The sequence below is a fragment of the Haliaeetus leucocephalus genome, unplaced genomic scaffold (genome assembly GCF_000737465.1).
Source record: "Haliaeetus leucocephalus isolate CR32 unplaced genomic scaffold, Haliaeetus_leucocephalus-4.0 Scaffold730, whole genome shotgun sequence".
Classification (NCBI taxonomy): Eukaryota; Metazoa; Chordata; class Aves; order Accipitriformes; family Accipitridae; genus Haliaeetus; species Haliaeetus leucocephalus.
The window spans coordinates 2,543,632-2,557,663 of NW_010973166.1; the positions used below are offsets into that span (position 1 = coordinate 2,543,632).

General features: G+C 46.3%; 1 protein-coding gene across 2 annotated transcripts in view; it reads right to left on the bottom strand.

The window, feature by feature from the left end:
• Positions 1-238: 238 nt before the first annotated feature.
• The window catches only part of ZBTB37 (zinc finger and BTB domain containing 37), a 13,914-nt gene continuing 120 nt past the window's right edge, over positions 239-14,032 (bottom strand). Inside the window, exons 2-5 of one of the 2 annotated variants that reach the window (XM_010580672.1) lie at positions 12,146-12,257; positions 9,863-10,815; positions 8,352-8,451; positions 239-6,071 (exon numbers count right to left, since the gene is read on the bottom strand). In XM_010580672.1, the coding sequence (XP_010578974.1) occupies positions 5,583-6,071; positions 8,352-8,451; positions 9,863-10,785 (1,512 nt within the window). In that variant the 5' untranslated portion in view covers positions 10,786-10,815; positions 12,146-12,257 and the 3' untranslated portion in view covers positions 239-5,582. Of the gene's footprint in view, positions 6,072-8,351; positions 8,452-9,862; positions 10,816-11,181; positions 11,240-12,145; positions 12,258-14,032 lie in introns of those variants that run through there. The other variant, XM_010580673.1, reaches the window with a different exon arrangement.

A 14,032-nucleotide genomic window follows, 5' to 3' on the forward strand; every position in this document is an offset into this window, starting at 1 on the left:
CCACCTGAGTGGGTTCCAGATCAGGAATAACCTAAGTTTCTAGTAAGACTAACTGCAGCAAAACTTTGGTCTGCTGAATTTTATTTAAAAACAAAAAAACCCAACAAATCTACTCTATCCCATAATGTTCTGGTAGACATTAGTTTCAAGCAGCAGCCAGTAGTGTTTGCATAGTTCTAGCTTTTATTTGGTTACAAATATATATATATATATATATAAAAAAATGTACATACATATATATGTATGTATTTTATATTAAAATATCCTTTGAATGACAATGATTAAAATAAAGATACTTAGCTCCTCTTTAGGACCTTCCACTGAAGACGTCAAAGCTCTGTGCATGGATCTCACCTCATGACAGGAGTAACGCTCATCTCTCAGAATATCGTTATCGTCAGATGAGGCTACACTGGTGGTCAGCAGCAGCTCCATCAAAAGACCCCAGACCTTCTGACTGCAGCCCTGGCTATGGGCTCAGCTCCCAGGGGAAACTTGGAGCCCAAACCTTGACAAAAATTAGAAGTTTCCTGAGTTACAGCTCCTTGACTTCTCCCATCCCCAAAATATTTCCAGTAGAGCAAGAACAGCATTTGGTGTCACTCATCTGCAGAAACACTTGGCTGCTGGTACGGCTAAATTGGCAGGCATGTCATGGATCAAAGAGGTGAATTTTATAAAGTTTAAATAATTAAGTTTAAGGGGTGCTAATTTTTGTTGGTTTTAAAGATGCATGATTCCATCCACCTCACAAGCTACCTTCCACCCAAATAAAGTGCACCTTTTCAGCTGTCTTTCTATTTATACCTTGGGTTCTGCAGGAGAGATGAAGTCAGCAGCAAATAAAAGCTACAACTCTGCTCTTGCAAATGCATTGTTAGGGTTGAATCACCCAAAGGCGGCAGAAGAACTCTGCTTGAAGACTGGACTGCTTAGCATCATTTATCAAACTGGGCATCACGCTTTTAAGTGAAATTACTACGGCGTAGAGGCGTGGGACGGCCTGCCCTGGAAAACAAAGTCATCTAGCTGTCACAAAACAAGAGCAGGACAAGCAGCGAGATCTGTCCTGTCCATTTATTTCAACCTTGATCTCACAGAGGGCTGAAATCCTGGCTCTGTGCCCTCCCCACCAAGCCTGCCCCACTACGCTTTTCAGCAAGATCGCAGCTTGTTCCAAATGCAGTTCCAGCTCTGAAGAGCTGTCAGATGGGAACAGTCAGTCACCACCGACCTCGGCTGGATTTAAAACAGCAGCAGAGACACAAAGCGCTTTCTATTCTTCCTGCCCTTCAGCCACCCAAACTTCTGAAAGTTACATTATACAGATCACAGCTTGAAAATATTGTAGAGAAGATGCAGGTAAGTCAAAGGACTGAACCTGATGGCCAGACAATGCTGGGAGGACAAGTGAGGGATTGCTCATCTGCATTGGCTGCTCTGACTCCTACCAGGCTGATATCCCTGGATCTTACTAAGCGGCTCTAAGTGTGTTCTCAGCCTCCTGTTATAAATTCACATTTCATAAAGCCTCCTCATTCATTCCTCTCTATCTAGCTGCTGGAAATAAAAAGCACGGTTTGCTTTCACATACTCCCATTGCAAGAGAGCAAAAAGACCTTCTGCTTTTTACCTCTCCCAGCTTCACACCGGTCATCCTCCCAAGAGGAAGAGGTTTAGCTTTTCACCAAAGCAGCAGCACAGTATTAACACAATTCTTGTTATTTTCACAGCTATTCACAGGGAACCTGGCAGCAGCAGGGAACAGCCACGGGAACCGTCACGTCACTCTGCTGTGACTTGGCACCGGGGCTTTCTGCAGGCTCAAAGAGATAACTGCAACACTTCACATTTAGAAGGTTTCTCTGCCGCAGCAAAGAACTAAGAAATGTGTTCCCCCTCTGGGAAAGAAAACCGCAGAAACAGTATGTTCCCCCTGTTGCCTGAGGCAAGCAAACAAATGGGTTAGTAAGCCCCAACTCTGAAGCAGACAGAAATGTTACGTACAGAGGTATTAAAATACGACAGAGTTCTCTTCACATCCTCCTTAAATCACAGTTGAAATCACAGTTTTGGCAGAGGGGGAAAAAGCTGCAGCTAGACATGGAAATGCAAAGCTGTGCCTCAACCCATCACAGAAGCATTCGCACTTGGAAAGTTGGCATCTGATTCTCCACAGCTTCGGTGCAACCGTAAAGAGCTATATGGTTTGCCAATGGAGAGGCAATGAAAGATGGTATCATTCTGTTATGGAAAGCAGCTCCAAGTAGCTACACCACTGCTGGAAAATTCACATGAGGTTCTTCCATACCATATATGACCTCCAACCCCTCTTTTCTCAAACCTTGGCCTCATCTGCACTGAAGAAGTCAACCACTGAAAGAAAAGTTTAATAAATGATTCCTTCTGAACTGGTTCCATCTTCTAGTGCGGATAGGCCTAAACTGCTTTCAGCGCTGTCCGAGAAAACATAAGAGACACCATGATTCCCACACATACATACACATCCATTAAATGTACAGAAATAATATTAAAATGATTCCCACTACCATACCTTATACTGACTCTAGCTACAAGCTATAAACTTCACCTCAGTGAGGCCCGGGCAAGAATATTGGCTCTTTTGCATGCATTCAGAAATGATCGTTTATACAGTGGCAACCTCTGCACCAAAAAAAAAAAGAGAGGAAAAAATAAAAACCTTTCACAAGCTTTGTTTTCAGACTAGCCCAGTATGATATGAAGGACCAATTTCATGGTTTTCACCAGGCCAATTGAAAGTAGTGAATCAGCAAAACAGGATGCACTGCTGGCATCCTGGACTGTTAGGATGCTCCTCCGTTCACAGTATCGATACAGTAAAACAAAAACCTGCTCAACAAACTCACAGCTACGCCATACAAATAAAGGCATTCACCATTTTATGTCAGCCCTTCATCACTATGCTTTGATGGATCGGTTGCCATCTGTTTCAGAAAAATGTTGCTTGTATAGCAGTTACTGCACCTTCACCCTTCTCTTCACAGCAAGCTTAGCAGGGAAACTTTCCCACTATATTTATATATAATATATGTATATAAATAATTTTATGTTTTTATAGTTTGGTAGTATTCTTTTAAAAGTTCTATTTTAAAACACTTAAAAATCTTTTAAGCAACTAAAAGTAACTTTTGATGCTCTCTAGTGTGAACAGGATAGGATTTCAAAGTTTTTAACTTTCTTCTTTTTGATTTTTGGTAACTTCAAAAGCTATGACTAAAGCAGCATACTCTGCACATCTCCTCTCCTCCGCACCTCGATTGCAATGAAACCTACCTTAGCCACCCTCTTATCTCTCATCTTCTCCGACTGCTCTCTGGAAACCTTACTGTTTCGGTACAATCCTGTTTGACCTTCGACAGGAAACCCAGTGGGGCTGGTCCCTCGGGTGGCTGCTTAGAAAATCATTCACTGTGTGACGATGCACTTGACAGGAGAGGAGGAAGAAGGGACAGAAGGAAACCGAAGGTGAAATATCAGTTTTCCTGTTTGAAATGGTCAATGAAATGTACTTTGCAGGTGCCTGACTCAGAACACCTACAAAGGTTCCTCTCTTAGGAGCGCATCCTCATTACATGCGATCCTGGCTCCAAGCCCTTCCCTTCCCCCCACACAGAAAAACATTAGAGCCACATCTGCTTTTTGAGAGATATGGGAGGAACAGTAAGACCCCTCACTTATAAAAGAGAAAAATATATAAAGCGAGGCAAGTACACATCACCCTTCTCCAAATTCTTCCCTTTAAAGGGGCAGGAAAATGATCCCAAGTCCCATTTTGCAGTTGTTGAAAGTGAGACCTGGAGATGTTTCCATGTGCCCAAAATTGTGCAATCAGACTGTGGAGCAGGCTTTATTTTCACTTGCTAAGTCTCCCGCCTGCCGAGCCCACACTCTAACTGCTCACCTGCCTTGCTTTGCCAGAGCAAGATGAAGTGTATTCCTTTTTCAATGTCTCATTGTTCCTCCCATCACCTTAAGGATCAGGACTTCATCCTTCCTTATTGTACACGTTACACATCCTCAAGAGAACTCCTTCGACCAAATGTCCACTCCCAAACCCAGTCTGCACAACCTGTCGTTCATTTTCCCCCTCCATCATGAACAACTCGGCATCAGAACCAGAGAAAACTCTTAAAGTATTGCATATTTTTTAAAAGACTTCTTCAAAAGATGTCAAGATATTTGCACTTATCTACCTGTCCCATGCTTTTCCGGTTATGAAACACGTAAGCACGTGCAAACACCTACAATACACAACGCAGGCATGTCTCTCCGGCTTTGCTTAACTTGCTCTAAACATCAGAGCTGCTTAGAATACAAAAGGTTAAGTCCATGCAAGGGGACAGAGTTGTGTAGGAACCATTCACTTTTAAGTTTCCTGAACTGTTATGAGGAAATAAAGTAGGGTTTTCTTTTTTCATTTCATTGATAAAAAAGTTATCAAACTAGTTTGTAGAAACATGTTTAAAAGCAACCACCTACGATTGCTCAGCTGGGACGATAGTATTTCGGTATACCATATTGCTGAAAAAGATCAAGTGCGTGTCGAGGGGGGAGTAGGGGTGAAGGACGACTTTGGTAGCCAGCCTCTAACTCCACAATTCAGCCAGTCCAGAAAAACTCTTCCTAATGCTCAGCAACACCTGAAGCACAGCAGCGCACCAGTCAGGATGTCAGAGTGCTCTGAACTCTCCAGATCAGCAACAGCAAAGGACAACCTCCTCCGAAAGACCCCTCCAACCCTTCTCCCAATGCATCAGAGTCTACTGCAAACCTCACAGCTGCTAAATTTCACTTTCAGTAGCCGAAGCGCTTCAAATTTTGCTGACCTCTAGAATACCGCTTTATAGCCGTGCCCGCTTTTAACAAGGGGCGTTGAGGCTGCAAGCCTGGAACGGGCAAGCCAAAAGCCCTAAAATAATAGTTTCAGTAAAAAGGTAAAAAGAGACACACCAAAAATAAGACAGGGATAAATACACTTGGGCAAGGCAGGTTCCACCAGGACAGTCTTTGTTTTCTTTAACGTGGCAACTACCTGGGGAATGGAGGAAGGCAACAGCACCTTGCCCCTGCTCTCCTCTTGAGCTGGACCAGCAGATGTGACAAGGAGCAGCCCTGCACGCTAAGCTCACTAGGTCTGCATGGCTGACGGCCGGTACTGCCAGCGGGACCTAGCTGCTGGGCCAAAACGCTGTTGAGAAATACAAATGACTGTTCGTCCCAGATCACTACGGAACATTAAAAAAATTTAAAATCCTGTTGATCCCTGAATAAGAAGTTGATTGACACAGTTGTTTTGTTTTTCTCCAAGAGGAGGAGGAACAAGGGAGAAAAACTTTTAACACTCTACGTGTGTGGGGGTGTGTGTGTGAGAGAAAGAGAGAGAGAGAAAGATTTTTCTATTTTGGCAACATCTTGGGAGCTTCTTTCTGTCCAGTGGTGGCATTGCACTAATTACAGTACCAGCCTGCCAGGTTGGTGCTGACTCTTTAGAGCCAAAAATGGGAAGATGGTCCTTTCTCCCCAGACTCTGCAGCCATGTTTCAATCTGGCCCAGTTGTGGACACAGATCCCTGTGCCGTCTCCCCCACAGCAACAGCCTCCTCCTGTGGAGGAGATTCTTCCTCTGCCTGCCCCCGAGACGTGACAGTGGTCTCAGGGGAGATACTGTGAGGCCCCTCCAGAGGCATGCAGCCAGGGTGGTTCTTGCGAAAGTGCTGGTTGAGGATGGCCTGGAAAGGGAAGCTTTTACCGCAGACGTGGCAATGAAAGGGCTTGTTGCCTGTGTGCTTGCGGATGTGATACTCCAGCTGATCCTTGCGGGTGTACTTTTTCCCACACATGCGGCAGACAAAAGGTGTGATGCCCATGTGGAGACGCATGTGCCGGTCCAGGCTGCCTTTCTGGTTGAAGGATTTGGCGCAGTAAATACAAGTGAGCCGTGGGTTGTACCGGAACCAGCGCTCTGAAACCTCCTGCTCCCGGAGATACTCCACATAACCGCTCACTCCAAGCATGGCCGATTCCTCCCCCTGTAAAGGAAACAACAGAGATTTAAATAATAAGCAGCCTAAGACAAATCACAGGAAAGAAGATCAGGCCCCAGTCCAGCCAGTAAAGCACTGAAGCATGTGCCAAACCTCGAAATCAGCAGCACTAATGTCTCCAACCTCAAGCGCACATTTAAGTGCTTAACTAGAGCCTTGGGGCTGAAGACAAATGAGCAATCAATTAGAAACCTCTGCTGTGGCAGCCCCTTCTGCCAAGTCATTCACTAGATCTGGGGAAAAAAAGTCAGCCCTTGTCAGGAGGGCGCTTAGCCACCGATTGAGTTGTGGATCAAACATGTCAATACATGTTACTTTTTTTTAAACACTTGGGCCAGTGTGATTAAAATACTGTATACTGCATTCTGTTTAACTTACTAATGGTTAAAAAAAGAAGCCAGTTGATGAGCTTGCAGTAAAACAAAGGTGGAATAAACTACAAATCGTATCTGAAACTCTTCAGGTGTCACTTTACACGGGCATTTATTCAGCTGTCATTCAGGATTCATTTTATAATGAATCATGTTTGCCTAAATGGCTGTGTAACCCATCCCAGCCCCGCAGCGTTGTAGGGGAGGTTCTGCAGCACAGAGAGCTAGCACGCCTGGCCCAAGTCACAGAGCAAGGACTAGCTGGCTCCTCATTATTTCCTGAAGCCAGAAAGACAAACAGCCAAGGGTAACCCTGAACCGCAAGCCTGGGCTCCAGGACAGCCGCTTCTGGCTATCATATTCAGAATGAGCACAAAGAGACAGTCTCCTGAATGCCTCCATGCTGGAGGATGCAGTATTTGCACTTCCAAGTCTTACACTGTTTCCCAATGATGCCAAACGCAGACAAGCAACTAGCGTAACAGCAGGAGGGCCTCTCTTCCAGGAACCAGGGCTGTGCACGCGCAAGCAGCGGTGTAACTGTGCCAGATGATGTTAAGTCCAGCTGTACGAGCACTGGTAAGCTGCTCAGGACTAAAGGAAATGTACAAAGCTATGGTACTTTCTTTCCACTCTACCACTGCCACTGGGCAGAGATCATGGGCAGCCTATTTTTAGCATCGATATGGCAATACCAGAAGAGTGGAAGGTGATGATACTTCTCCGGGTACTTGTAAGCCTATGGTTTTACATTTGAGGCTATCTCACGATGGAGAAATAATAGCAGCTTTTCTGTACATAGAGCTAAAATTGCTTTGTATGTCGCATTTGCCCTAGAGGGTTAGTTTGACCTGAAATTTTCTAGATGTTTTCTGAGGACACAAAACAAAGCTTCAGCAAAATAGGAACAAAAAGGTATCTTTTGTTTTACAGAAGTGTGTTACAAAGTCAGCAGACAGCAATCACGATCTCTTTCCCCTTGCTTCACTCGGCCTTACTGAAGGGCAAAGCAGCCTGGTAACTCCTCACCTGCCTCCAGCAAAGTCATTTGATTACAAACCAACACATTACTTATCTGCCAGGCACACAAGAGTCATTCTACACAGTATTGGGTGATATACTTGCACTACAGTGGCACTGCGATACTGACTGTATGCAACAAAAAAATTAGATCAAAATTATTAGGCACAGGTAGTACCACTGTGTCCCACCTTGCTGCACCCTATTGCCCATTGCCCTCCTGCATCTCTGCGTATCTCTCCCTCCTACCCCAAAATTGTGCCCACACCCCAAGAAAGCAGAGAATTCAGAGCTACTTTACATTGTAAATTCTGCTATGCAACACAGTCCCTTGGGTATGAGATGGAGACCTCTGAACAAATCCACAGTCTTCTGACACTCCACCCTAAAGATATACTGGTGTAGGGCCCGGAGTGCTTTTTGGAATGGTTTTAGTACTAGCATGGAAAGGTTCAGCTATTGTCACCCCTCAGTCTTCCACAGAAGCCAACTAACACCTCCTCCCTCAGCTCAGGCATTTGCTGCCAGTGTTTCAGGGCAGATCCAACTCTGGAGGCAAATGGGCTTTCTCCTCAGGAGTTGGTGGCCTGCCCAGAACGAGAGTTCATATTTATGCCCTCAGACAACGAGAGAACCTCCTCATATCTAGCCAGCTATCTGGCCGAAATCCCAAACGACAGCCAAAATCAGTTTTAAATCAGATATTGACAGCATACATTCTCAGTGTGAGCAACTAAACCCTTTGCAACAGTAAAAGGTCCTTGTTTCACAAACAGTATTGCTTGCAATTATAAAATATTATACACTTCATCACAACACAGTCCCCCTCACCTTCAATACCAACATTTACTTGCAAACTTCTTGATCTGCCTACCTGGGAACTGGGCTGCTTGGGCTCATCCATCCGCCCGGGAGACTCGCTTTTTGATCTGTACCGCTCAGTCACAGCAACCATGCTGCCAGAAGGGCTAAATCTGTGGGGTGGGGGAAGAGTGTAAACGGAGTTTTTAATGGGCATCAGGTCACTACGGTGTTTAGAACAACAGGTGAGCAATAGAGGCACCTGTATAGCATCTCTTCATCCTCACCAGCTAACACACAGGAGGCGGAACAGCGCAAGTATTAAGGAAAAACCAAGTCATACTGGTCTGTGGTTTCAGTCTCAACATCTGAAAAATAAAACTGAGTCATTTGGCTTCCAGTTCAGCAACACAGAGCTTTTTGGATGCTATCGCTAGTAACTCGATATGGGCCCAGTGACTCAGGAACTGTACAAGAGGAGAAAAAAACATTTCTCTAAGGGCACCTCTCATTCACGGCCCTCGCCCTCCTCCCCTTTTCAAGTGTGAAACAAAGGTGATGTGATGGACTCCAGGTGGGAAACAGTGGATATGGAGTGCAGTGCAAAAAGAGATGCTTGAGGCTAGCTGATCTGTGAAAAAGAGTTAAGGAACTAGGCAAGGATCACTCTCCCAAGGGCCAGCTCAAGGTCACTCCCACTGATTGATTTATTAAGCGACAAGTGACAGAATATCCACTGCTTCCAGGTACCTGTTCCCCCATGGGACCAGAGGGATTGAGCTAGAAGAGAAGAGAGGCAGATGTGAAGGGAAGCGCCACAAATACAAACGCCCCAGACACAACAGATCTGCCCTTTATCAGATCCATTTTTTGGCCTGAGCTAAGGGCAAGAAAACAAACGCTGGAGTGGAGGGGAAGCAGATGGATGGAGAATCAAAATACAGCAGATTTCACCACTTATTTTCAATAAAGGCTTTCTGCTCTTCCATATCAATCAAAACAACAGTGGAGGCCAATGGGCTCCCCACTTCAACTGCTTCAGAAGATGTAAACCCACAACCCACTGCTGTCCTGGACCACCGGGAAGAAAATTGCCTCTTGACCTACAGCTGGTGAACTGGCTTGTTTCTCACACAGAACCACCCCCAGATTTTCAGGCCAGAAGGCATCATTGCAATGACATTTTGCGTAACACATCCTGTATGTGACCTCGTTAATTCTGAGGCTGAGCCTGCTATCTACTGAGGCTGAACTGAACACCCTCTTGAGACAAAAATCCCACCTCAGCTGAAACACCAAGAGGCAGAGATTCCAACCTATGCACCTCTAAGTGCTAATAATTTATTTCCCAAGCTAGCCTGTACCTGGAGATCCTGGTCTGATCACTACCCAGCCAAAATGCTGTAACCCAAACCGGAAACACTTCCTAACACCAGGGAGAAAATTCCTTCCGCGCTTATGCTTGAGATGGCCGCAGGAGATAGAAGGGGGAAACGTTCCAAAGCGACCAACCCAGCCAAGTGAAAATCTTGCACAATCTCCTCTTACAGCCAAGGTCAGTAGTTAAGTTAAAAGAAAACTCACCTGTCAATTTCACTGCTGGTTGGCCTGACCACTTTGGCGCCGGAGGACCCTAACGCGTAAGCCTCTTGGCCCATCGATCCGTGGCCTGTGGTGTCAATCACCATAGCAGTGACCTCCTCAGCGCTGCTCCCATCTTCTCCTGATGGCTGATGCTCTGCCCCGAGCCACTCCTCCAGGTTCTCCGTTTTAATGCGTACTCCTCCCAGCACCCGAACATCGTCGTCATTCCGTCCCCCGCGGTCTCCCATTCCTGTCTCAACGTACCACTGTCCCGCTCTGTTAATCCGTAGTATGGGCTCCCTGCTTTCCACGTCTGAACTCTGCTCAATTATCTGGGGGCTGGTGGACTCCTCAGGTGGGCTGAGCTCCCGAATATCCAGCACCGTGCTAACCTGACCCAGGCGACTCCCCTTTGGGGTGTTGTGACGCGGGCTCAGAGAACGATTTAGATTTGGCGTCACCCGGTGGGACTCCGGTGGTCTCTCCTGATGCTTTGTCCTGGTCTGGCTCAATTCCGCTTCCACCTCTGCCACGTTAATTTTGAAATGAATTCCCTCGAGAATCTGCGTGCATTTGTCTATGATGTGCTGCATCTGCAAGAAACTGGCAGCCGTTAGGTAACTGATGATGTCAGCCAGCTGCAGACATATCCTACCGGTGTAACAAAAGGAAAGGAGCTGCTCAAAAACAGAAGGATTCTTGATGACAGAAATGGAAACGGTGCTCATTTCATTCAAGGACATGTGGTCACGGAAGTAGGGCGAGCTGGCAGCCAGCACCACCTTGTGAGCGCGGAAAGCTTGCCCCTGGACGTTGACCACGATGTCACACAGGCGACCCTGCATGCGTAACTGATTCAGGTGGCTCAGGACAGAGTTACTGAAGTCAGGAATCTCCAGCTGAATATTCCCACCCTTCTCCATGGCTGTCCCAGTTGCAGGTGCACAACCCTACTGGAAAGGGGGGAAAAAATAGCATCGTTAACAGAGCTAGTCTATCATTTGCATTTAAAACGGTTTTCACCTACTTTCATGCAGTTTGAAATACTGGGATTTTTAGAGAACTCTCTCACCCTTTAATTTACAAGTGCCTCGCAGCAGTTCTCTGATCTTTATGTGCCATACACCACCTTTCACAAGAGTTATGTTAAACCAGTCCCCGATAAATCCCCATTCCCTGTGGCTTAAGTGCTCGAAACAGTTCGTTCTGTCAGCCTTGATAAAAGCACATTTGCATTGTAAAAAGAACATTAAAAATGGTTCAGGTACTAAAAATAGGCAACTGATTGCATAATGGATTAAAATACTTAGCACTTGTACCTTCTAAGCACTTTGAAAAGGGAAAGCAATATTGTTATCCCTCCTTTGTAGAACAGGATGGCAAAAGAAAAAGAACAGAATACAGTTCTAAACACCAACTTATCAGACCATCCACTGGGCACAAGTGACTCTCTGGCAAAAGAAGCTGGTGTTTGTGTAGATTGAGATACTGCACACAGCAAAAGACAACTTATGAACAATGGGGATTAACAAACTAGCTCTCCTAGTTTCCCTTTCCATAATTCATTTTTCTATAATCATCACATTTCATTTTGGCAAAGTTTGAAGAGGAGCCCTGACCATATATGGTAAAAATTCAGAATGATCCAAAATTAGACATAAACTCACCCAAAAATAAAAAAAAAAAAAGGAAAGTAAGTAAGTTTATTAAAGACCACTTGTGGCATGAAGAGCTTCCAAGCTGGATGGCATCTGAAGTGTCAATTAAGCAGAGTGAGTGCTGCAGATATCAAAACAATTTCAGGCAGGCCGGGAATACCGACGCTCATAGTGCCTACTCTGAGAAATCTCAGAATCAAAGGGACTAGCACACAGGAAAGTGTGCCTTTAAAGGGCTTTTTTTTTTTTAATTTATGAATGCTGCAGGACAGTGCATGTTCGTGTGCCCAAGCAGACTGCGTGCAAACTTGGCAAAATATGCTACTAAACCTGAAGCCACAGGACAGCCTGTCAATCTTGTGAAGTCGTGCAAAGAGATTACTAAACGGCCGGATGGCTGCGTGTCTCTGGGGTAGGTGAGATCAGGGGCACACAGGACTTCACAAGGTGCAGCTTAACAGTGCCACATCTGAAGGCTTCTTCTCCCCTTCCCCTATCTTTACAAGAAAGCAATAAAACCCACAAAAATCAAGGAATTATAGGGCACAGGTCTCTGTAAACGCAACGTTAAGACCAGAACTTCAAATGCACAGAACAAGGTGAAATAGAAAATCCAACATCTTACCTGTAACGTTACAAGTAACATGCAAAGGGGAGGAAATGGGGGTGGTATCTTGCTGTTTTCCTTTTTTCTTCTGATGTAGTAAGAAGGTCTGAAAGCTTTTTGCCCCCTTCCCCTTTAGAAGGAAAAAATAAAAGAGAGAAAAAATGTAGCATGGAGGAATTGGGTTCTCCCAAGCACAATCAAAAACATCAGCTTCATCATTCTCTGTTTTGCTGGAGGGTACAGCAGCAGGATTAGCTAACCATTAGGTGACATCCCATCCCAAACCACAGAGAAACACCAAATCTTATCAGGTTGATCTTTCCCCACTGTCTGCTCAGTGTTTGTGTTGTACCGATGGTCATTAAAATAAAAAACAGAAGGGCAAATAACCTGAATAGGTCATTTCCTCTCTTAAGGGGCTGGGATCTCTGGCAGTAACCCTGCAGCATTTAAACACAGGCAGGGTTTTCCTCAAATGAGCTGTCTCCCTTATAAGATTAGGAATGCTCACACAGCCGAAATCACATCGAGCATGTGCAAATGTTTACAGGACTGGGGAACCTGTAATCTCATCATCTTCCCAGACCACCAGTTTCTAATGCGATAGACCCCAAAGCATTCTCTTAAGGAAGGCAAGCAAAGGCAAGGCGGGCAGGCATCCTTTGCGAGATGAAACACCCCTGTGGAGGCAGCCAGCGCCCAGGTAGGCTCGCGGAGGGAGGCGAGGCTGGAGCAGAGGCTGACAGTTCGTTTCTCAGGGGGTCAGCTCAGGACGTACAGAAAGAGAAGGGAAAAAATAATAACCAGATCTTAATTGCTGAGCGTGGCTGCGTATGGCCCCAGTCAGAAGTCAGCTGCTCCGAGGGGAGTCCAAAACACTATTTGCAAGCTCCCGCTCCAAAGGCAGGGAAAAATCCATCTGCTGCTGATGGCAGGAGAAAAGGGCCCACGTAGCTTTGCTTACCTCGGGATCGAGGAAGCGGCATTTTATGGTACGCTTTGGGGACAACCTCAGTCAGAGGCTGGTGAGGGTGAAGCTATCTTCTTGGTTCAAACTACCCTTGTCAGAGGAGGATTTCTGTCCTCCTGGGTAAGGGGTCTATCATGAGCTCATGCACCTCAGCCCACAGCACAACAACATCTCCGTTCTTGCCTTTCCTGGCGCCGGACTGCAAGTTCGTCATCCCGGCCTTTACCTGCAGGCTAAGCGGGATCTCCCGCTGAGCTGTGCTCTTCATGGAGAGCATACGGAGACACTTATCTATTTTTAATACAATTTAAAGTGTCGCCAGCTGAGACTTGGCCTTAGATATCTCAGAAAATGCCTTTCACCCTGTGAGGCAAGCGCAACTACTGAGACCAGGAGAAACTCTCGATCCACCAGGCCCTCGTAAAAAGCTGGGACGGACCATTGCCAGCAGACGATGCTCCCGCTGAATATATCCTTTGTCAGAAAACTGTCTGGCTGGGGAGCTGGATAGAGAAGGTGGAACTGAAAAGTCTCGGCTTTCCGGCCCGACACTTAACCGCGACCGGTCACCTCGACTACTTTCAAATCACGATGGGACCTTAACGAAGATAAAACCAACGGTATTTCCAAACTGAGCTGAGAGACGCTGCCTTTCTCGCCCCTCCCCGCCCCAGCTCAAAGACCGAACCTAACGCTGCGCGGTTCGTTCCCCCCTAAATCGCTCCCAAGCCGTAACTCCCAGGCCTGCGCCTGCCCATTACTCTTCATTTTTAGCCCTAACAGCTGCGGAGAGGCGCCTCAAGACCCCAGCCCGGGGGGGCCCGGGGAGGAGGTGCCCGGGGAAGGCGGGCCCAAACCCGGCCGCCCCTCACCCCGGGAGGTAGATGAACCCCCGGCCGGGGGCGGACCGCGGGGCCCCCGGGGAGGGACGGGGG